General features: G+C 38.2%; 1 protein-coding gene across 1 annotated transcript in view; it reads left to right on the top strand.

Annotated features, from left to right (window-relative positions):
• Positions 1 to 19624, top strand: part of Gmnc (geminin coiled-coil domain containing) — a 30595-nt gene extending 10971 nt beyond the window's left edge. The window contains exons 3-6 of the mRNA XM_031364662.1: positions 13780 to 13954; positions 15956 to 16044; positions 16884 to 17000; positions 19004 to 19624. Of these exons, the coding sequence (XP_031220522.1) occupies positions 13780 to 13954; positions 15956 to 16044; positions 16884 to 17000; positions 19004 to 19624 (1002 nt within the window). The remainder of the gene's footprint in view (positions 1 to 13779; positions 13955 to 15955; positions 16045 to 16883; positions 17001 to 19003) is intronic.
• The last annotated feature ends 3516 nt before the right edge of the window (positions 19625 to 23140 follow it).

Below are 23140 nucleotides of genomic sequence, written 5' to 3'. Positions count from 1 at the left end.
GACCTTGGGATAGTGAGAATGGTTTGGAAGATGAAGTAGGTTGCTATCATTTGATAAATGTGCATTTGTATAAAAAGCTTTAGTAGATGATGACAGAAAGGAAAACTGCTTGGTAGTACATGGACAACTTGATAAAACTACAATTACAGTAAGAATTTTGCCTGTGTTTCATTTTGTCCTTGAGTAAAATAATCATCTCATGAAGATGAATCCAGTTATCACCATAACACCCACTATGTATAATATATGTTATTATATAAGGGCACTACAGTTAAGTTATGTTTACAACTGAGGAAAAACACAAAAGACAAATGAGCAGAGCTTTGAAAAGCCATGCTTGATATGAAGATGCCCTCAAAGTCCCAATCAAGGACACCAGAAATAAAGTAAAATTGACAAGCATGAGAAAAAAGAACCAAATGGCAGAGACACGAATAGAATACATGTTGTGATGTGATTCCTATCATGGACTTTCGGAAAACAAATGGATGGTTTGGGAAAATTATATATATATATTATACTCCAACTGAAGTTTAACAGTAGAAAATATGAAAAAAAAACACATTGAAATAAGTAAAGATAGATTCATAGAGTTTTCTATCAAACATCTAAAGAACGGGTGCTTCTGATGCACATAAGAGATGGAAAAATAGCCGGCTATCAAAACCCTGCAGTCAGAAATACCAGAGACGCATTTGACACAGGACAGGAGCCATTCCTAACTATATCAAATGGAAAAGTGAAGAAAAACTAGAGGAGTACTTGCGTATACACAAATCAAGGAGCAATTAGAGTTACAAATCACAAAGGTTTGATGACACTATCTAAGATTGGACCTTTGAGAAGCCCACTATCACTGTTAGATTTCAATGATGGCTGAGAGAATGAAAGCATTAGGATCAAGAAACAAATTAACATTAATGTGGGAAAGAATCTCACTTCTTCTTGCTAGTGATGATTCTAGCTAACTGAACGGAATCTTTAAAAATCAAGTACAATTCATTTCGGAGTTTTCATTAAAAATATATGATACACTTTTAAGAAATTAGTAAATTTTGTTTGATTATTTGTTTATCGAGAGTGTCATTATGTAGCATTGATGGCCTAGATTTTACTTACTAAACTGGCCTAGATTCTTTTTTCTTCATTCTTTTTTTCCTTTAATTTTTAGTATTTCCTTTATTTACATTACACTTGCTGCCCCCACTCTTGGTCCTCCTTCCCACAATTCCTCATCCCATTCCTCCTCCCCTTGCCTCCAAGAGGGTGCGCTCCCCCAACCCTAGCAGGCCTCCCCCTTCCCTTCAGCCTCAAGTCTCACAATGAAGCTCGAGTCTTCTTCCACTAAGGCCAGACCAGGCAGTTCTCCGCTATGTTTGTGTCAGAGGCCTCAGACCAGCCGGTGTATGCTCCTGGTCTGTGGCTCAATCTCTGGGAGCTCTCTAGGGTCTGGATAATTTGAGACTACTGGCCTTCCTATGGGGTCGCTCTCCCTTCTGCTTCTTCAGTCCTTTCCCTAATTCAACGATGGGGTCCATGACTGTGGTCCAATGGTTGGGTGTAAGTATCTGCTTCTGCCTCAGTCACCTGAGGTAGGGCCTCTCAGGTGACAGCCATGCCAGGTTGCGCACCACTGCCTACTTAGAGCAGGGACTTAAATCTTTGCACAGTTTTGCTTTGAAATAGCCTCCTCTCTCCCTCCCTCTTTCCTTCCTTCCTACCTACCTTGTATTTGAAACAGACTTCAAACTCACTCCAGACTTTAAACTCAAGACTTTAAACTGCTGAACCTCTTGTTGGATCCCCTGGGTGTTGGGATGGCCAGCATGTATATTGTTTATAGAAACAAAGGCATGGGAGAAATCTGAACATATCCATTAAGAAACGAAGCAGTGAATGTATGTAATGTAATGAATGCATGAATTATGTAATCTCTCTCGAATGTTACAGTTTAGAAATTTATTGGGTTATAACAAATCTGGAAGAATGCATTAAAATTGTTTCAGTTTACTTGATTCCTGCAAGGTATTATTTCTTTTAAATTGGGTAAAAGATTTTATTTTCAATTAAGGATATAATCTCTGCATTTCTTAGTGTCTTAATATCAAAAGAACAAAAGTTAAATATTCAATGAGTGTTATAAGAGTTTAAAGAAAAATGTAAGATATTAAACAAAATACCAAATAGAATTAAGGTGTATAGTCACTTCATCTGCTTTCTTACTAACTGAGAAATTAGCTGTGTATAAAGTAATAACCATGGGGAATGAACACCAGCCCTTGCATATAAGAATAAACACTTTAAATACACACTGAAAGTGAGCAAAAGAGCTAGTTCTTTTTTTCAGGAATAATTATAAATTTTTCTAATATTTCATTTTTAATTCAAATGATATATATCATGTCTTTTTTCTATTAGATATTTTCTTTATTTACATTTCAAATGTTCTCCTCTTTCCTGGTTTCCCCTCTGAAAGAAACCCCTATTCCGTCCCCCGTACCCCTGTTCACCAATCCACCCTCCTGATTCTGGGCCCTGGCATTCCCCTACATTAGGGCATAGAGCCTTCACAGGACCAAGGGCCTCTCCTCCCATTGATGACCGACAAGGCCATCCTCTGTTATACATATGCAGCTGGAGACATGAGTCCCACCATGCATACTCTTTGGTTGGTGATCTAGTCCCTGATAGCTCTGGGGTACTGGTTAGTTTGTATTGTCATTCCTCCTATGAGGCTGCAAACCCCATCAGCTCCTTGGGTCCTTTCTCTAGTTTCTTCACTGGGGACCCTGTGCTCAGTCCAATGGATGGCTGTGAACCTCCACTTCTGTATTAGTCAGGCACTGGCAGAGCCTCTCAGGAGACAGCTATATCAGGCTCCTGTCTGCAAGATATTATTGAACAACATATAAATAAATATTTATAATACCCTCATTTTGGGAAAGTACTGTTAAGATAGTCTTATACTTTGTGTGTACATTTACTATATACACATTTGCTTGTGGACATTAAATTATATGGACATGGATAAATTACATTGGCCACTTTGGGTCAGGGCACAAGGCTAGTTCTGAAATCAGGGTAAGGGTATGCTGAGGGTTAACTGTAGGCTGTAGGCTGAGATTGGAGGCTGTCAAGTAGAGCAAACACCCCAGGTAGCCTCGGCATGCCTTTGGATTCCTAGTTCAAGAGGGAAGTTTATTATTTTTGCATACCGGCAAACACTTATTTTCCTTGGTGCATGGTCATGTCCACTGTATATTTTTGTCATAAGTGTAGAATTCCTTTATTTACTTAGACACATTAATTTATTATTTGGTTCCCCCCTTTAAGGATATGGTGCTTTCTATAGTATTGATATTATACCAAATGAAAGAGTATGAGACTTCCAACTGTAATTTAATTCAGAATATTTGATAAATGTTTCTCATGATACTAAGAATTATCAAAAAAATATTAGAATCACATTTTAAGGCTCTACATTACTGTAAAATAGAGAATAAAATGTCCCCAGGCTTCAGATTTAAAATTTAAACACTGTGGAACTACTGCAGTTTCTGTGCATTGTTTCCCAGCATTGATGAACAACCAGGCTGGGCAGGAGTTTGCGGTAAACACAGTTAAGACATTACTATATTAACACCTTTATGGTTATAAGAATTATTTACATACATCTTAACATAATGAACACAGTGTTGTTTCTCACAAGTAACAAGCCACACTGTAGACACTCTAATTTATTGAAACTATCCTTACTATTCCAGCTTTTTAAATGTTATCAGGGGTAAGGGAGATGACTCTGCATGTAATTCATTTGCTGTGTGAGCATGTGGACCAAGTCTGGATCCTTAATATTCTCAATAAAGCTGGTCATTGGCCTCCCTGGAATCCCTGTACAAGACAGGCAGGAAGATAAGGAATGATTCAAACAAGCTGGGTAGATAGACTGTCAAATACAGCAAGCTCAGGTACAGCAAGAGACTGCCTCAATACAGGAGAGTATGAAGTGAAGCTACCCAGTGTCAAACTTGAACAAATACACCATGCACACAAAATACAAAATGATGATGTGTATTTTTTATAGTGATATATGAGCAAGTTATTAACTAGTTGTGATTAAGATTTTTTATTGGTTGGTTTCTTTTGCCTTTCTATCTGGAAGAGTGGGAATGGTTCTTGAAACTTATTCTATGCACCCAGAGGTCAAGTGAACATTTTTTTTTCTCCTGGCAATTTGATTTCCGAGGAAGCACTAGATTGTTTCCTCACTGAAACAACACCTGTATCACAGATATCCAATATAGATGCAGAAATACAAGTTGCTTAAAGTATCTTTTAAGTAGTTGCTGTTTCAGTTCAAGAGAAAAGGAGTGTTGTGAATTAAGAGATGTAAAATGTATATGTATAGACTGACTGGGCTTCTTTAGTATGCATGTCTAGAGAAGGTAGATATATTCACATTATCATGAGTAATGTGGGGCCAACAAGAAACTCCTAGGAAACAGGCTTCTTTCTAAGTTCTCCTCAGGAGTAAAAATTCACTGGTACACAAACACTGATGTTAGTAAAGGGAAGAAATATTGCTTTTATTTTTCCAGAACCATCAGTCAAACCTGTAGACTGATCATTGTCTTTTCCTGAGAATTTGGTAGTGCAGAATGAGGGCTCATGCCTAACATCTGAATGTTTTCATTTATCTCCAAGTATTTTGAGGCTTGAGCTTTACTGATTGCTGAAGATATATGGATAGGAATAAATAAATACAAATATGTAAGCATACATATACCTAGATGTATATTCATGAGTGCTAGAGAATTCAAAGAATGAAAGTTCTCATATGCTACAATATTTTATGCAGAAAAGAAACATTTTAAGTGCTAAAAATGTTTTCTCTCTCTCTCTCCCAGTTTGTGTTTTTCAAGATAGGGTTTCTCCCTGTAAACCTGTCTGTTCTTGAATCTCTCTGTAGATCAGGCTGGCTTCAAATTCGCAGAGATCTGCCTTCCTATGCCTCCCCAGTACTGAGATCAAAGTGTGAGCCACCACTCCATCACCTTGCTCTTGTTGCTGTCTTACCCAGATAAAAAGCCATTGAAATTGGTATGTCTGTCAAAAGAACCACTGAGGGGAATAAGTGTACACATATACACAAACACAAGCACACATGCAAGCACACATATACACATGTACACACAGAAGTACACAGATACAAGCACACACAAACAAAGTGAGAGGGAAGAAGGGAGAAATGGTTGAAGGGAAGGAGGGAGGGAGGAAAGGAGACAAAGAGAGAGAGAGAGAGAGAGAGAGAGAGAGAGAGAGAGAGAGAGAGAGAGAGAGAGAGAGAGGAGACTGCGATTCTGATTCTGCACTGTTCCCATTTGCCATTTGCCGTGCTCTCCCATTCAAAGTCACAGAGAGTTTGGATTTGTCCTTAGCTGATGGTTGGGGCATTTGGTATTCTCACTAAAGTGTTTTCCAGAGTCGAGTAATATTACTTTCACTGCAGTAAACACTAGGTATATTCTCTTAGACTGTTTTAAAGTATGTAAATGTTCCCATTGGTACAAATTGGCATCATGTTTTTATTTTCTAAAAAAAGGAAATGTGGAAAATGAAATTTGATTAGAAACTGAAATTTGATTGACTTAAATTTCTTTGATGTGATTGTAACTAAGTTGAATTAATGTGTTACTAAGAAATAAGGGGATTCTTTTCAGTTCTTGTATGCATTTTGTGATATAATTAACTTTTTTTTTCCTCAGGTAAGCTTGGAATAGAATGAGTCCAGTTGTGTTGATAGAAATAGGCTTTTTGATTTCCATATTTTCAATGAATGCAAATGCTGCAGTCACAGTCAATTCGCCTTCCAAGCTGGTGATGTTGCACTGGCTTTCTGTCATCTAGCCTGTCATGCATCCCTGACAGGAAGTCTTGAACAATGTGAATACTGGAATCCACTTGGTAAAATATTGATTTTCATGAGGCAGAAATTTTATTTTATATCAAAGTTAGATGAGCATATCCCTGACATACATTAATCATCATAACTATTTTAATCGTTTTTCAGTGCACTGAGATAAAGTGTGTGGAATAAAGTTGTATTGATTTATTGGCTTGCTTAGGTATTTTGTTACTGCTGCTGGGCATGGATTCTGAGGCCTCACAGTATAGTCAAGCACTGAATCCCAAGCACTGAAGAGCTTCCGCTTAGCCCTAAGAACTCTTTGCTTGGCTTAATATGCTTCCTCTCCAATGTTTGTGTTAATGTGAGGTAAATTTCATTTTTTAAATGTTCTTTCATAGTTTTATTGACATTTCTTATTTAACTTTAGATAGACAGCTTTTCATGGAGTAGAGATTCCTCCCATATTCACATAGTAAGTGGCAGAGAGGTAAGGTATTGATTGCCCTGGATCTCAGGTGGGACCTGAAAGGAGGAGGAACTCCCATATCTATCCACAGCAAGGTGAAGCTGCTTCAGTCTACCTAGGTTCAAATCCTATGCTGAAACATTAAATTATGACAAAAGGCAGAGATCAAGGCTCCCAGGAACAGAAAAGCTTTACTGAATAATGAGTACAGATCTGTGTCCATTTGAACACTATCTCACATGTGCACACTATACAGATGATATGGAAAAGATATGCTCTTCTAATGAGAACCTTTTGATTTTTCAACGTGATGATGCTATGTCATTTGCCTTAACAAAATACATCAAGTATAACTGAATTATCAGCAATCATTTATGAGTCAATAAGTAATAGTAGATATAAAGCCATTAAAGAAACTCTTTCTGACATAAGCACACACACACATACACACACACACACGCAGACACACATACTTACTTTTTACACAGAGGTACTCCTTTATATTTTGTCACATTCGACTCCTGATCTTATGCAAGGCATTTCTCTTTTCTAGCTAATAACCAGTATGCTCTTCTTAACTGTGTTATTTCTGTTCTCAGAATTAAATGTTGACTATTTTTCACACATCTTATTTCTGTAGAAACAAGTTTTATCACTTTAAAATGTATACTATATGTCATAACCATGAGAAATCTCCAGTGACATCCAAGTGGTGAGCAATAGGAAAGTCTCTGTCCATAGTAAAATACTGATTCCCACATATGTTTTTGGATGAGTAAAGTTAAAACTGTATTTCATAAGCTGAATATGTAACACCTCTCCAGATATACTAAAGAATAGCAAATGTTAAGTCTTACAATGCAAAACTGTTGCATTGACATTTTAATACATGTAACACTCTACCTGTAGGAGAAAGGAGAAACAGGATCCTCTTGTTACTTGGAGACTCAGCTGTCTATGCTATGGGAAGAAGCTGTGTTTACAAAGAAAAATGATTCTTCTTTTATTATATATGCTAGCTACTGAATCCACTAATGTGCAAATCGAAGAAGCATTCTCCAGGGGTGAAATGAAAGACCATTCCATATGCCCGTCTATTTATATCCTCGCCCCACTTCTGATCACACTCCACGTTTCGCTGTCTGTAGACTTGGTTCTTGTGCAGGTCAAATTACCTCCCATTTTGTTATATTTTTACCCTGATTCAACAACTGAACTGTTATTAGCCTCCTCTTCAACACCACCTCTTCTAACACAATTCAAAGACAGATTTTAACTGATCTCACTGTTTATAGAAGAAGAGAATTTTCATGGGCTGATATGGATCACAAAGAACCAGGAGCCTTTATATCATATCCATAGATAGAAAAAGATATACATAGATAGACAGCTAAGGCCTTCACATTATTGCTGAATTTTTCCAGTATGTGTTTTTGTTGTTGCTGTTTTGTTTTGTTTTGTTTTTAATAATAAAAGTAATCAAGCCCATGCTTCAGAAATAAATCTTAAGAAACAATGGGTATAACCAGAGTTCAAGGATTTGAAGTGTTGCTGTTGTAGGTTTTTTGGTTTTATTTTTGTTGCTGGTTTTTAGTTTCTGACTTTTGGTTTTCAGATTTTGGTTTCAGTTTTGGTTTGTTTTACTTTGGGGATCCTTTTTTTTTTCTCTTTGGTTTTTCGAGACAGGGTTTCTCTGTGTGACAGCCTTGGTTATACTGAATTTAGTTTGTTGACCAGACTGGTCTAGAATTCAGAAATCTGCCTCCTTCTGCCTCCCAAGTGCTAGGGTTAAGTGTGTGGGCCACCATGCCCATCTCCACTGGGTTATAATTTCAGCAAGAATGTATGATCTGATTTTTACTCAATTGTGAATAGCTCTCCAGTGTTCTGTGATTCTATATCACCACATGCTTGCCCATGTCTACTGTGCTGAAGTAGTTGATGAGCAAAGCATGTATGTGCTAAAAATGCACTAAAGACTTTTAAAACTTACATCTAACCCTCAAAAAAAAAACCCAGCTGGCAAATCCAACATGCCCTTTAGAAAATTTAACAGACCCAGCAGAGCAATAGACATTTAAGCATCATCAAAGTCAGAACTCTCCCTACTAATAATAAGAACATTATTCATGTTTAATCAGCAAATATAGATATTATTGATCATTAGCAGATATGATTCATATTTAAACTCTCCTGTAAGCATTTTGCTTCTAATTCATCAAATGGGTTACCCAGAACTTGGAGACCTTGATCTAGCAACCCACATAGTTCATCTCAAAAAATACCAGGAAAACGAGTTCACGTGTACTTAAGTGCAAAGCCAATGGCCCTTTGTTTTCATTTTATCATGGTACATTTGCTCATGTACCTGTTTTGTGTCATTGCAAAGGCTTACACGTCTCACAGGTCTCATCTGGGGCAGCTTCCCAAGGCAAGTCTACTCGGCCTCGGCCCCCCCCCCCCCCCCCCCCCCCCCCCCCCCCCCCCCCGTCTCTGCCTCTGCTGCTCTTCATGAAACTAACCCAGTTTTGTTAAAGAGCTTAGATGTTTACAGGACTAACGAATGAGCAGCTTTTTGACTTGAACAAGACCGTTTATTCGGAAGATCTAAATCAATTTGCAGCTTTGTCTTTTATACTTCCAGAGCGGAGTAGGGGAGGGAGCGGTTTCTCTTAGAACACACCGGAATAGGGTAGCATTGAATGATCCAGTTCTTCAATTTCCCATGCAGTGATCCTCACACGCAGTTGTGTTCATTAAAATTTGAAATGTAGATGAAGAAAATATCCGATAAAAAATTTACAAATCGAAATTATCAGAGCAAAAGAAAGAATGCCACTGAGTCTGGCACACTCTCTACTCCCTCCTCTATATCTTTCTTGATCTTGGGGTGTTGAGTTCTTAGTCACTTCATAATTTTCCTAAATTCTATTCATGACAGAGGAAGAGGACAATCAAAGAAATGTCAATTTTTTTTTCTGTAAGAAATATATTTAAGCCGGACTCAAACTCTGGTTCTCAGTTTTCTGTGTCATGTGCGTATTAGATTGCCAGGGCTACCTAGCAATCATGTCATAGGCACAGCTTCAGTCTCAGAGGCCAGAAGCCCACCTCAAGGTTTCTGCTGGGCACTTGGTTTTTCCTGAACTTTCCCTTCTTGACTTTCAGACAGATGACTCTTCACTGTATCCTCCTATGACCTTTCATTTGTGTGAGTGCCATGCCAGGTCCCTGGTGTGTCTACCTTCTGATAATACCACCAGACATAAGACCTACTCTTGGGAACACATTTAAACTTTGTTCTTGAGGTAATTTTGTTTAAATGTAGTTAACACTGGCACCAGAACTTCAACCTATGCATTTGAAAGAAATGCAAATCCGTATTGTAACTGTGCCAGCTACACACACATCTTTATGTGTAGAAGTGAGAGCACTGAGTGCAATTCTTGTGATTGGTAGAATGAAGCTCAGTTGCCTTTTGAAGTCCAAAACCCAAGTCTGATGCTCTCCTGTTGTGCTAACAGTGTTCATTTTCTTATTCGTGGGCTTTTTTTTATACAGAGAGAACAGTAGAACATGGCTTCTATGTTTACTGTCAGCCTCCTTAGCTTTGTTTTTTATCAGCGTTTATTCATTATACACAGTAACAGGCTTCCTCATAACATTATTATGCATAAACATCATGTACTTTGCTCATATTTATATCCATTACCCTCTCTTTACCCTTGCACCCTCTGGTCCTTTTCCTCTTATCAAGTAGTAAAATAGTACTTTTTCTATTTTACACACACACAACAAATGCGTAAACGCACACTCACATTTACATACACACATTTTAGAGGATCTTCGTATAAAAGAATATGTAAGTTATTTGTTCTTCTGAGTCTGGCTTATTTCACTTAGCATTATGATATACAAGACTACCATTTTTTTTTCTACAAAGGGTATAATGTCATTCTTTATAGCTGAACAAGACTCCCTGGTTTATACATTTTCTTCATGTGTTTATCCGTTGGTGGGCACTCTCCATACCTTGTGTACTGTGACTTGAACAGTAATAGACAGGGTTGTGCAGGTGTCTCTGGCAGGCTTAGAGAGTTCTGGAGATATTCCCAGGCTTTCTGGAGCTGGTTCCCATTTGCCTACTGCTTTATATCCCTTAAGTGGTCAGCACATGTGAGAGTTGCCTACTGGGGGTTATTGAAAGGAGGTATTGCTTCTGTGTCATCCCTAGTTGAACGTTACAGAGATCCTTGTGAGGATAAAATTAAAGACAGAAAAATGAAATATGCTATGAAGTATTGACAAGACATTATTTTTCTTAACCTTAATTTCTCATTTTATATAATTGGAGTGTGCATCAGCCCAACTCAGCAAAAAGCACTTTAGATTCCTAAATTTGAACACTAATTCATCGTTTGAACAAATTTTATCGAGTACTTGTGGGCAGACAACTGTCCATGGTATACATCTTGGAAAATGAACAGTCTAGATTTCATACATTTTTCTCCTCACATTTAAACCTTGCAAGAACTGTGTTCTTGCATTAAAAAAGAAAAAATAAAATCAAGTCGCCGCTATTATTAAGTTACCATCACTTGTTATCCTGTGACCAGGGAATACACAGAGTGCCACTCACACCAGGGTCCCTTGGATAGGCTTATTTAGCTCTGTGCGCAGAGACCAAGGTTTGGCCTTCAGATGCCTCCCGGGGCTGGCTGGCCGCCCTGGCCGGCCCCGCCCTGCCGGCTGCTGGGCGCGTGGCACAGAGGGAGCAAGGGCAGCCAAGTCTCCATCGCTGGCTGCCACCGCGCCAGGTAGACTGTAGACTCAGCTCTCACAGGCACAGGCTTTGCCGGGCGCGGCTTTGGATCCTGCCTCCGCACCAGCAAGGTGAAGCGCAGGTCTCACATCCCAGTGCTGGTGTCCCCGAAGTGGCTTAGGCTGGGCGGCTCCCTAGGCACGCACGTCACCTGTTTGACAGCCTCCTACTAATTCAGAGAGCAGGAAGAGCCAGGAGCCTCGCGCACGTCACTGGCAGCTCCAGCGGATTAGAACTCTTCGCCTCCTTGCTCCTCCCTGCAGTCCCATTTAAAGTTAAGTCTGGCTTTAAGAAAAAGCTGAGTGGGCCTAGTTTCTGCAGCGCTTTCTTCTGCAAGATGGTAAGTGAGGAGCTGGCCTTAACTGCTTTGCTGCCAGGACCTGGGGGTCCTGGAAGACAAACTGCGTTTAAAATATACTCCTTGGGAGATGCTTTTGTACCTAAGAATTAAAATAGGCAGTCTTCTGCCTCGCACCCCTTTTTATTCTCTGTTCCCTTTCTCTGCACATTTGCCTCCCCACCCCACCCGTTTGCCCTCACCCTGCACAGGCTTTCTTTCCTTCCACCTGTTCCTCCAGATGATGCACATATTTGCAAACACTTAGATTTAAACTACTTAGGAGTGTTTGGGGTTTGTTTTCCTCTCGGGTGTCAATTGCATAATAGCTTAGCTCTGATTCCAATAATAACCTCCGAAAAGAGTCTACAAACATACTTTTAGAGAAAAAAGAAAGAAAATAGCACTTGATAAACTTTTGGCTGAATTTCTTTAAGGCAATGCCTGTCACTCGCTGGGAGAAGGGCCCAAGTGCTACTCTAGTGACTCAATGATAATAAATCTGTTCTTTTATTCTTCTTGTCCTCCTCCTCCTCTTCCTCTTCCTCCTTTTCCTCTCCCCTCCTCCACTCCTTTCTTCTCCCTCCTTTCTGTCTTCTCCTCTGGTTTCTTTAATTATGTTATGTCCAAGAAAGTCTTCACAGGAGCAACAGACTTACCATGTTTAAATAAAGAGTTTGTTCAAACCTGGACTCTGTTGCCACAGATGTCTTTTACCTGATTAAACATTGACACATAATTAAGAATGGGCTTTTGGACAACTTAAGCTAGCAGGCAGCCTACCTGCCCTGCATAGACATTTGGAAAGACCCTATGTAAAGACTGAGGCATGAGTGCAGCGGGGCAGGAAGGTGTTCACTGAATCAGAACACAGTGGAGAAAGCATGCCAGGCAGCTACTGGTGGCAAGAGAACTTGGAAAGGGTACTAAACTTTACTGATGAAGGGAACTAGAGCCCACTGCCTTTATTCTCAGCCTTTGACTCTTTACATGAGTGATGGTAGGTTCCAGTGACTGGAACTGGGGGCAAAATGTATGTAATCACCTCTGTATACATATATACCTACATATGTATATCCATTCATGTATATATCATCCAACCATAATGTTGAGGTTTGGTTTGCTGCTAAGTATTGTAATGCTAAATTCTGAACCAGAAGGTCTAGCCCTATGAGTAAATTACAAGCTTTGGTTGTACAAACTTGCTCCTTAATTTAAAACTATTGATTAAATAAAATTGGCTACAGCCAATTACTGGAAGGTTTTGAGTTACCTGGTTGGGACTGGGAGACTAGAAGAGGAGAGAGGAGAGCCGAGGAGAAGGAAAAAAGAATGGGAGGAGAGGAGGAAGCCACGGTGAGAGGAGATGAACCATGAGCATGTGGCCAAAGGAAAAACAACAAGTATCTGGGGTATGCCTCTGGGTAGGTAGCTAGGTCAATGGTTAGAAAAGTAGATTAGGGGTTACCCCCAGTAATTGTCAAAGCCAAGTAAAATAACCATAGTCTGAGTCTTATTTATTTGTAAGCTAGTTGGGGTAAGCTTGATTTGGTTTTCCTACAGTATAAAGCACACACCTGATTCAGATTCCCAGTTTAGAAGGTTTGTTGATATGATGCCATGTAGAACTGTTCACTTAACATATTGCAGTCTGTGATCTTTATCTCTCAAGGCTATTAGAAACATAATCAAGATGTCTCCTGGGGCTGGAGAGATGGCACAGTGGATGAGAGCACTGACTGCTCTTCCAAAGGTCCTGAGTGCAAATCCCAGCAACCACATGGTGGCTCACAGCCATCCGTAATGAGATCTGACACAACTTCTGGAGTGTCTGAAGATAGTTACAGTGTGCTTGCATATGATAAATAAATAAATCTTTGAAAGAAAAGAAAAAAATGTCTCCTACAGAGTAACAGATAGTTCTTATATTGAATCATGAAACCTAATTCTTTTTATTTAATTTCTGGGTAGCTTATAGTTGACTTGGGTACTACAGTAGGAAATATTCTTTTGATGTTTACTAACCTGGCCCATCCAATACTAGTTATTTTGTAAAAAGGCCTTAGGAAGTACTGGTTAACACAAAGAGCCTACTCACACCATTCAAATATATATCTGAACCTGTAGTTATCACCTTCACTGTTAATTTGCTTTACCTCATATAATTTCTCTGTTTCTCCTACTCTCTCCCTCTCCCACCTGCTGTCGTGCCTTCTCCCACACCCTCACCATACTGAATTTCACAGAACACCATCCTGCCTTGCCAAGATCAGTATTTTGTAGGAGACCAGGGTTATAATTGCCCGTATTCCACTACAACGTCAGAATCTGGTGTTGACGTTTCCAAGGAGACCTGGGTCTCTTTCTGGGCTGCTGGTCTCCTGGACAACACTGAGCTCCAACAATCACCACAAGTGCTGGGTAAGTTCTACTCTTCCACTTCCCTGGGAGAATGGGCCTTTTCAGAACCCCCATGACAGGGCTGAACCTCTTCAGAAAAAGATATTGTAGGGAATTCAAGTAAGCCCCAAAATCCTGCATTTTGTGGGATAAATCTGGTTATTCTGTACTCATCAACTAGTAAAAATGAAACCCTTCCTCTTGCATGTTAGATAGGGTATTATTTTCTACATTGTGTAATTCTTAGGGATTTCCAATTCATGGGATAACTTTGGGTCTATAACAACGTTGCATAAATAGCACATTTTTGGTGTCAAAGTATCAAGTGGAGCATTTATTTTGCAATTTCATTAGATTCCCTGTGACCTTGAGAGAAAAATCAAGAATGAGTAACAATGTTTCTTTCTTTCTTTCTTTCTTTCTTTTTGTTTTCTTGTTTTGTTTTTAGAGACAGGGTTTCTCTGTATAGCCCTGACTGGAACTCACTCTTGTAGACCAGGCTGGCCCCAAACTCAGAGATCTAGAGATCTGCCTGCCTCTGCCTCCTGAGTGCTGGGATTAAAGGTGTGTGCCACTACCACCTGGCAACAATGTTTATTTCATAGCACAAATTCTGAGGACAGTATTACACTCATGGAAACAACCATTCCCCTTTCACATATACACTTCATCTTTAGAAAGATGTTCAATGTTGATGGAAATTATACAGAGAACATTGGGCTGGAGCTTACACATATGAAAGGGTTTTCTATATTAATGTGTGGTTTCTGTAAAACTCTCGGGCACTGTGAAATCAAAGATCCATACATTCATTCTGCCCCAAGGTATTTGGAGACTGGAGTGTTTATGACAAGAAGCTGAAGCAAAAACCAATACATATGCTATGGAAGATGTTGTTCAGTCTTGTCTTTTTACTACAAGCAAAAACAGAAGTAGAGAGTGTCTCAGGATGTGAACCCAAGCTTTATTTGATTTTCTTGCTCATCATTGTGATTTAATACTAAATGTTTTAACAACATTTTTTTTTTTTTTTTTTTTTTTTTTTTTTTTTTTTTTTTTTTTTTTTTTTTTTGGTTTTTGGAGATAGGGTTTCTCTGTGTAGCCCTGGCTGTCCAGGAACTCACTCTGTAGACCAGGCTGGCCTTGAACTCAGAAATCCACCTGCCTCTGCCTCCCAAGTGCTGGGATTAAAGGCGTGCACCACTACTGCCTGGGTCAACAACAACATTTTAAGTACAGCCCAGAGCAAGACTAAGACTGAGCCAGAAATAGTTTTGATTGCTGGGTATACTTGCTGTAAATTATGAAAAACATAAACCTTTTTGAAAAAAAACATTAAAATATACATATATAAACACTTAAAATAGATCATGTATGATATGGTGGTAAAATCTCAATGAAATTCTTCAGAGAGACAAGAAGTATGTCACTGAAGTAAATGGCAACAATAGTTGGGGATTTGGCTCAGCCATGGAGGCCCTCTCCAGCATATACAAGGTCCTGGTGTTAATGTCCAGCACTAATAAATAAACAACTGCTGAAAAATTTTGTCATGCCATGGCATAAAATTCTCACAAAATTCTGCCCTTTCAGATTTCACAAGTAAGCAGAGTGAAGGGGAAAGACAGCTTGACAATATAGGATTTGATCATGGAACCTGAAACAGCACTATCAAATGCTACAAATCAGGGGGTAGTGCAATCACAATATTGTGCCTAGTGAATAGCAGGGTCAGTAAGTATTCTTATGAGGTACTGATATGTAAGAGATAGCCTCTATTCACTTAGCCAACAAGAATGTACATATCCATTCCAGCTCTCCTTAGAGGGCATCTCTTTAGCCACTTTTGTAGGCAGTGCATAAATACTGCCTCATTTCCTTCTTCTGAAATCTTTAAAAAAAACTTGTTTTCCTGTGTGAAAAAGAAGTAATGAAGTCTATTAAACATTTGAAGTCATTTGCTGAGTTTTTAATTACACAGTTCTAAATATGTTCATTCATTTGTTTTATATTTTCATGTAGAATCGCCCGCTGATTTAAGTTTCCCTGTTCTGGACTCATGTTCATGGGAAGAGGCTCAGCTCTCATCTCAGCTCTACAGAAATAAACAGGTATGGATAAGTGTTGAGAATCTTGAGACTTTCCGATCCCATAAAGTCCATTCGTTCCTCTCTCTCCCCTTCTTTTATATTGATTTTTAGTTTTATAGTGTTTCTCTTTTTAAAATCATAGTGTCTCAGAGTTGTATGTCCAAAGAGATAATGGTTAGATGAACAAACTCACAGAAATAGTAACTCCAAGAAAACCTATGACTGACCTCCCAATTCATCACTTTTTTTCATTATCTGTGGAAAATTTCTGCAGCTCTACTCTCTGGGCTGCTGCCAAGAGCAAAGGAATACAGTGGTGTTTTCAACAATAGACATAGCTCCTCTTTGAGAGGAGGGATGATGATAAACTTTTTCCAAAGATCACTCCTTCTCCAGGTTTCCTTTGTGGTTCTTCCTGGGAAGAAGTCTTATTTATTGGACACACAAGCACAACCCTCTGATGCCAGGGGAAACAAGGTCACATCTCTTATTTTTATTTTCATAAATGTGCAAGGAAGGAGCCCAGTCAAACTTTCTAACTATCCTTCCTATGTTTAAACAGTTCCGTGTGGCTCACTTTACTTCATAACCACCTGATTCCCTGTAGTTACAGTTTTGAGAGTCATCTGATCTCTTTAAATACTTTGTAATGAATTGAATATGCAATGCGCAAAACTGAACAATCAGGTGGTAGGGAGTGTGAATTTAATTTAGGACTCGGAGGACTAGAACTCTTTGAAACTATGTTCATAAAACAAACAAGAATATTCAAGTTTAAGAAGGTTGGGGAGCAGTGCATTATTATTAGGTTACAAAACCAATAGAGGGGGGCACCCTTCACCTTTGTGTGCTTCCTGCAGCTCCAAGATACTCTACTGCAGAAGGAGGAAGAACTTGCTAAGCTACATGAAGAGAACAATCACCTCAGACAATACCTGAATTCTACTTTGGTTAAACGTCTGGAAGAGAAGGCCAAGGTATGTAATTATCTGTTTTACAAATTCAAGGCAGTGAGTTGACAGAGGAAATCACTGCATAACATCCCATGACTGAGGACATGAAGTGTACTTGAACAAGGCGTCTTCATGGGACTTAATAGGATCCTTATCCTTCACAATATATATGGCTTCAATGGGATTTTTATAAACCATTTCCCAGAAGATTCTAGTTTCAGATTTTAGCTAGGTGTCACTAAGGAAGGTCAAAAGTTAATCAGAAGGATTGATGACTATGGTGTGAATAAAGTGTGACATATTAGAGTAGAAACCAAATGGAAAAAATATCAGTAATTCTAAGTATGTGTTAGATGTTAGCTAAAGTTCTTCTTTAGGTCCTGTCTTAGGGATTTATTGCTATGAAGAGACACCATAACCATGACAACTTTTAAAAAACATTTTAACTCGAGCTGCCTCGCAGTTCAGAGATTTAGCTCATTGTTATCATGGCAGGGAGTATTGCAGCACATAGGAAGACGTGGTGCTGGAGATGAAGATGAAAATTCTACATCTGCATTTCAAGGCAGCAGAAAGACATTGCCACACTAGGCCTAGATTGAGGATCAGAGATCCCAAAGCCCACCTCCACAGTAACACACTTCCTCCAACAAGGCTGTCCCTATTTCAACAAGACCACTGTTCCTAATAGTGCCACTCCTTATAGGCCTACCATTCAAATTCTATTCAAACCACTACAGGGCCTTTGTTATCTTAATTTGTAAATTGATGAGCTAAGAGCACTGATGGAATTCTCTCCAGGGTTTGTAGAGACAGTTAAGTAAGTAACACATTTACATGCATCCACGAAGATCTGAATTTGAATCCTCAAGATTTCCCATTAAAAGCCTGCAGTATGGACATCTGCAATCCCAGTAGATTACAGGGAAACTGAGTAGATCCGTACATCCCACTGGCTAGCTAGCTAGAGAGATCTGTAAGGGACTCTGCCTGAAAATAAAAGGTAGACAGTGATAGAGAAAGATGCCTAACTCAACCTCTGCCTGCACACACACACACACACACAAACACACACAAAAGCATACACGGGAGCACCCTCCCAGACTCTCCAATGATGATTTGGGATATTCAAGCATTCTATGTTTCTTCTCATTTTTCTTGCACTTCTAAGTGAACTACTTTAACTCAAGGATAAATAGCCCACCTGTAAGTTTTATGTTTTTCCTTTCATTTCACATTTCAGTTTGAATTTGCCCTCACTCTCATTACTGTGTCTATCATCAGTTTAATCTTATTTATAGGCAAACTATGACATTACTCTAAATTTGGTGCTACCACCCATTTTTTTTTTTTTTTAGTTTAAAGAGTCACTAAATTTGATTGCTTTGCAATCTATTTAGCTTTGACCAAAACACATTTTTATAGTTGCTACTATGAAACCCTAATATCGGTTATCAATCCATAAAAAGTGTTTTATAAAATCATTAACGTGATATTATTTTTAACACTTTTAATATTGTGTTTCTAAATTTAGAATAATGTAACACATCACATAGGAGTATTTTGAAAGTTAATATAATAAAAGTAACAGGTGGCTTATAGTGTTTAAATCAGAGGTTCTGTCTAGACTTACATGAATGAGATTTAAATCTAGGCTAAGGAGTACTCAATTAATCACTCTTATGACTATGTCTTACTTTATTTATTAATGACTTCAATAGCATCTGCCTCCAATGAGAAAAAACTTGCAATCAATGGTTTATAAATGATAGTCCTATTTTATTTACTTATAAATAAGTTTTATATGTGGCACCTACTATTAACATCAGCTTTTTCTTCTCTTAGTTGAAAACTTACAGATATCATCTGCTTCCTTCAACTTTTAAAAACTGAAGAATGTGAATTAAAGTAACAACTTATTAAAAATATTTATACAACAAGCAGTAGCTAATTGATTAGTTTTTATTTAGCCTTTTTTTTCCTAAGCAATTGGATGAACAGTAAATATCTGGGAATTGCTTTTCCAGAAATTGCTGTCATCAGATGAATTTTCCAAAGTGTTTGGAAAACTCAGAAAAGAGAAGAGGAAACCCAAAGATCACAGACACCCCCCTGCTTGGACTCCCCAGTCCAAAACTGCCAAGAGAAACCTCTCCACGGAGTTTTCTAACTGTGAAGAACAACCTGGGCCCCATGTAGATGCATGGGTTCTTCAAACCCTTGGGTTGAAAGACCTCAACACCATTGATGACACTCTACCAGCTAACTACAGTGCCACCACCTCTTCTCATCCCAGAACAGTTCCCAGTACATCCTCCCCATTTGTGCATGATGCAATTGGCTTTGCAAATGTCCCCAGAGATCTACACCTTGATTATGTAGGTCAGGGAATGCATGCCTCGAATACCACCTCCATACACCAGGAAGATTGTTGCAGTTTTCCTCGGCTTTCTAATCCTCCAGTGAGGGTGCAGACTCTTCCTTACCACACTGCAGATGTGTCCCCCAACAAGACAGAGGTGGCCTTTTCCACATCTTTGAGCCCTCACTGTAATGTAAAAACTCATTCCTTCCACCAGGGACAAGCCTTTGTGCGTAGAGACGAGGAGGGAGGATGGAAGTTTACTTGGGTTCCTAAGCAGACCTAGTGACTCCCTTCTTCTATCACAGAGTACTGCCAGGACTTCTGTCTACAAAGACCTCTTGCATTATGGACTAGAGCACGGATACCACAGCAGCTCTCGCTTACCTCTTGCCACTGCCAGTGTTCCTTTAGGTTACACATGTAAACATGTAGGGTGTGGTTGTCAATAAACCACACTGATAGGGATCTGCTCTTCCTTTACTCATATTTGGCTGGTTTACATGCTCATACCTGCAGTTGGCTTTTTCTCATTGTCTGAGGCCTGGAAATATATTTTCTATTTACCTGTACAGTTTTTCAAGACAAAACTACCCTTTTCCAGTTATGGCCAGTTTAACAGCGTATCATTTTCCATCAAATTGTCTAAACATGGCTTCTATTCCTCCTCTCCTTGTCTTTGTTTCTATAGATGACCTTTAGAACAAGACTCAATCCTAGTTCACATACTTTCCACTGAATGCTCACTGATGGGGGTTCTGCTGTTTGGCACTACTGGAAACACAGGGTCAATATGAGTAACATGTCCATGGAAGATCAAATAATTAAATGTCCCATGGTGATGTTGTCAAAGTGTCTCATAACAAAGCTAACCTCACCAATAAGCAATACAGATGACAAATTGTAGCAATCAAAAGAACTATATCTACTTTAATGTGCTATGTGGTACATTAATCTCTATTGGTACCTGACATTGTTTCTTTGAGCAATATGGTACAAACATTTTTAAGGTACAAACTTTTTTATGGTACAAACTTTAATTAAAAAAAAATAGGTCAAGGTTTCCGAGACTATACCAAGCTGACAACCACCTCACTGGACCTATAGTCATGTGTAACTTTGACACTGTCTTATCCTTATTCATCCTTCATTCCGCAATTTCATCAAAAGATTTATAGAATATGTAATATCCATGTTGGACATGATAAGGTGACATATGTCCCAAGATCTACTACACAAGTGCACAAGTTAACATTGAGAATGCTATTTCATTTGTGTGAAGGTTAATTTTTCCTGACTCTACTAGCTTTCTGAGTGGAGTGTGGGTTACATCAGCTTTTATCTAAAGTGTCTTCCCAGCCTATTCTTCGCTTTAACTTTGATAAGTGATACAGATATTCTGTAGGGTGAAACTTATATACAATCAAAACAAGAAAAATGACTGTAAACAATATATATGTAGCATCACAAATTCTGTTCTTGACATGACATTCTTCAGGATAAGCCAGATTCGTATGTTTGTGTAGCCCAATGGAGAGTCATTTGCATCTACCAATAGATACGTATTCATTTTCAAGCTCTGCATAGCTTGAATGCAAATCCTGACATCAAGAATTCATCCCTTTATAGATTAAAGAAATGTTCCCACATGTTTCTTTCCTGTGCAACCTGTTCTTGTGAGAATTAAGCATGTATCATAGACATGCACCTGTACTGTCTTCATATAGTCCATTGCTATTTCTCTCGCCCCCATTCCTTGTCAATCTTTCACTTCACAGAAAGCATGTCTGAAATGTGTGCTGTCTATAATTTTTTGTAAGAAAGATGTTCCTTTTGTTTTTGTTCTTTGTTGTCTGTTTCAGTTTGATCATAAAAATCAAAGAATCTGTGTTGTAATTTCTATTGCCAATCAGTTTTGTTTATTATCATTGAAGGCACTGGTACTCACTGGGGTGTTTTCATAACTTATGGAGCAATAGAACTTTTAAAAGCTTTCTTTCAAAGGAGTGCCTTTTACATCCCTGGTGGGTGACATCAATCTCATTTTAGAATAGCAAAGTGAACATTAGAATTGATTGTATGTTACTCTGCTAGGAATTGAGTATACAATGCAATTATTTTGAAAGTTGAATAAACAGAAAACCAAAATTAGCTAAAGGATATTTATGTTGCATTCTTTAAGCACTGTATTTTGTGATGTATGCCATGAAGAAATATTCAAGTCCAGGACAGTGCATTTGGGACCAAGAACAACCACATAGATAGCACAACATTTGAGATCATTTCAAACCTACTTGGTCTTAGACTGGTGTATAGAAGCTACATCCCACTGATGACTTGTTTAGACTTATAAAATATGAAAGGTATTAGCAGAGAAATTACCACATACTTTTGCAAATATATCTTAAAAATTCTGATATTTATTTGAGTTATGCATAGACTATCATTTTTTTGATATATAAGAAATTTCAAATTTTATTATGTGAGTACATGGTCTGAGTATTAGGGTTGATCTTTTCTCTCCAGCAATCCACTTAATATTTTACAAGGTAAAATGACAAACAAAAACTGTCTTTTTCTGAATGTGATGGGCACTTTCACATGGTAGAAAGAATTTCCAACAATAGATATTGCTCTCTTTGTAACCATAATCATCTGTATTTGCACTAACTTTGGATCATGCTTATTGCTGGATTAGTATCCTTGGCACTTAGGGTTACTTATTGTTTCCTTTTCCCAGCTATATAATGAGACTTTTGAATAATCTGTGGCCTAAAAAGGGTCAAATATCTAATGGATACAACTGTCTTAAACATAACCTCACACTAGAATTTGAATCTAATGTTGATTTTTAATCATATTATATTAATAATATTATATTAACTATCCAAAAATTTTACACAATGTATTTTGATGACCAATACCTTCAGCTCCTCTCAGATCCATCCTCTCTACCCTTAACTTCGTATGCACCCAACATCTTTGTTTTGGGATATTTATGAATAAACCCAATAGGTTTAGTTCTTAAAAAATATGGCATAGATATGTTTTTAAATATGTTTTATATCTTTATTTTGTTAGAGGAACATAAGCATTTAATTTTTATTCTTATAAAACTTTCTATAAATATCAAGTAAAATTTACTACTTGGAGTGTAGATACTATGATTTATTTTTGATTAGAACTATTTCTAATTATATAAGTCAACGTTGTAATCAATCTATGACTAATAAATGAGAAAATTTATTTTATTGCCCTTTGACTCTTTATTTTAGAAATGGTTTGTAGTGAATGGAACAATATACTAAGAAAGAGATTTTGTACCTATTTCTGCTATAAATTTTACATCATAAAATACATTTTCCTTTCCAAATCAGTTTTTAAAAAGCACAATTATTTACAATGGAGAAACTGTTTAATAGATATGACCTGTGACTGGCTTTAATGAGGATATCAGAATACAACATATTTTAAAATTAAAGTAGCTGCAAATGAGAAGCACAACTTGAACATGTTTCCTCAAAGCAAGGAAACTACTGGCTCTCAAGATGGGAGTCTGTTCCGCCGTGAACTAATCCAATGTTCAAGTCGTGGTCACAGGACTCTTGTTTGGGATCTCAAGAGAAACTGTGATGGGGAGCAGATTCTTAAATGGTGATAAAGAGGTGCTTATACAAACAAACCCAAAAGAGCACAGGCTGTGATGAGTTCGGTGAACATAAAAAGCAAGCTTTTTCTCATAAAACACTTTCTGGCCTATTTTTTCTCACCTATACTTGCCCCAAATGATAGAAGGAAGGTA

The sequence above is a fragment of the Mastomys coucha genome, unplaced genomic scaffold (assembly GCF_008632895.1).
Source record: "Mastomys coucha isolate ucsf_1 unplaced genomic scaffold, UCSF_Mcou_1 pScaffold12, whole genome shotgun sequence".
In the NCBI taxonomy this organism is placed as follows: Eukaryota; Metazoa; Chordata; class Mammalia; order Rodentia; family Muridae; genus Mastomys; species Mastomys coucha.
This window is presented reverse-complemented; position numbering and strand designations above follow the sequence as displayed.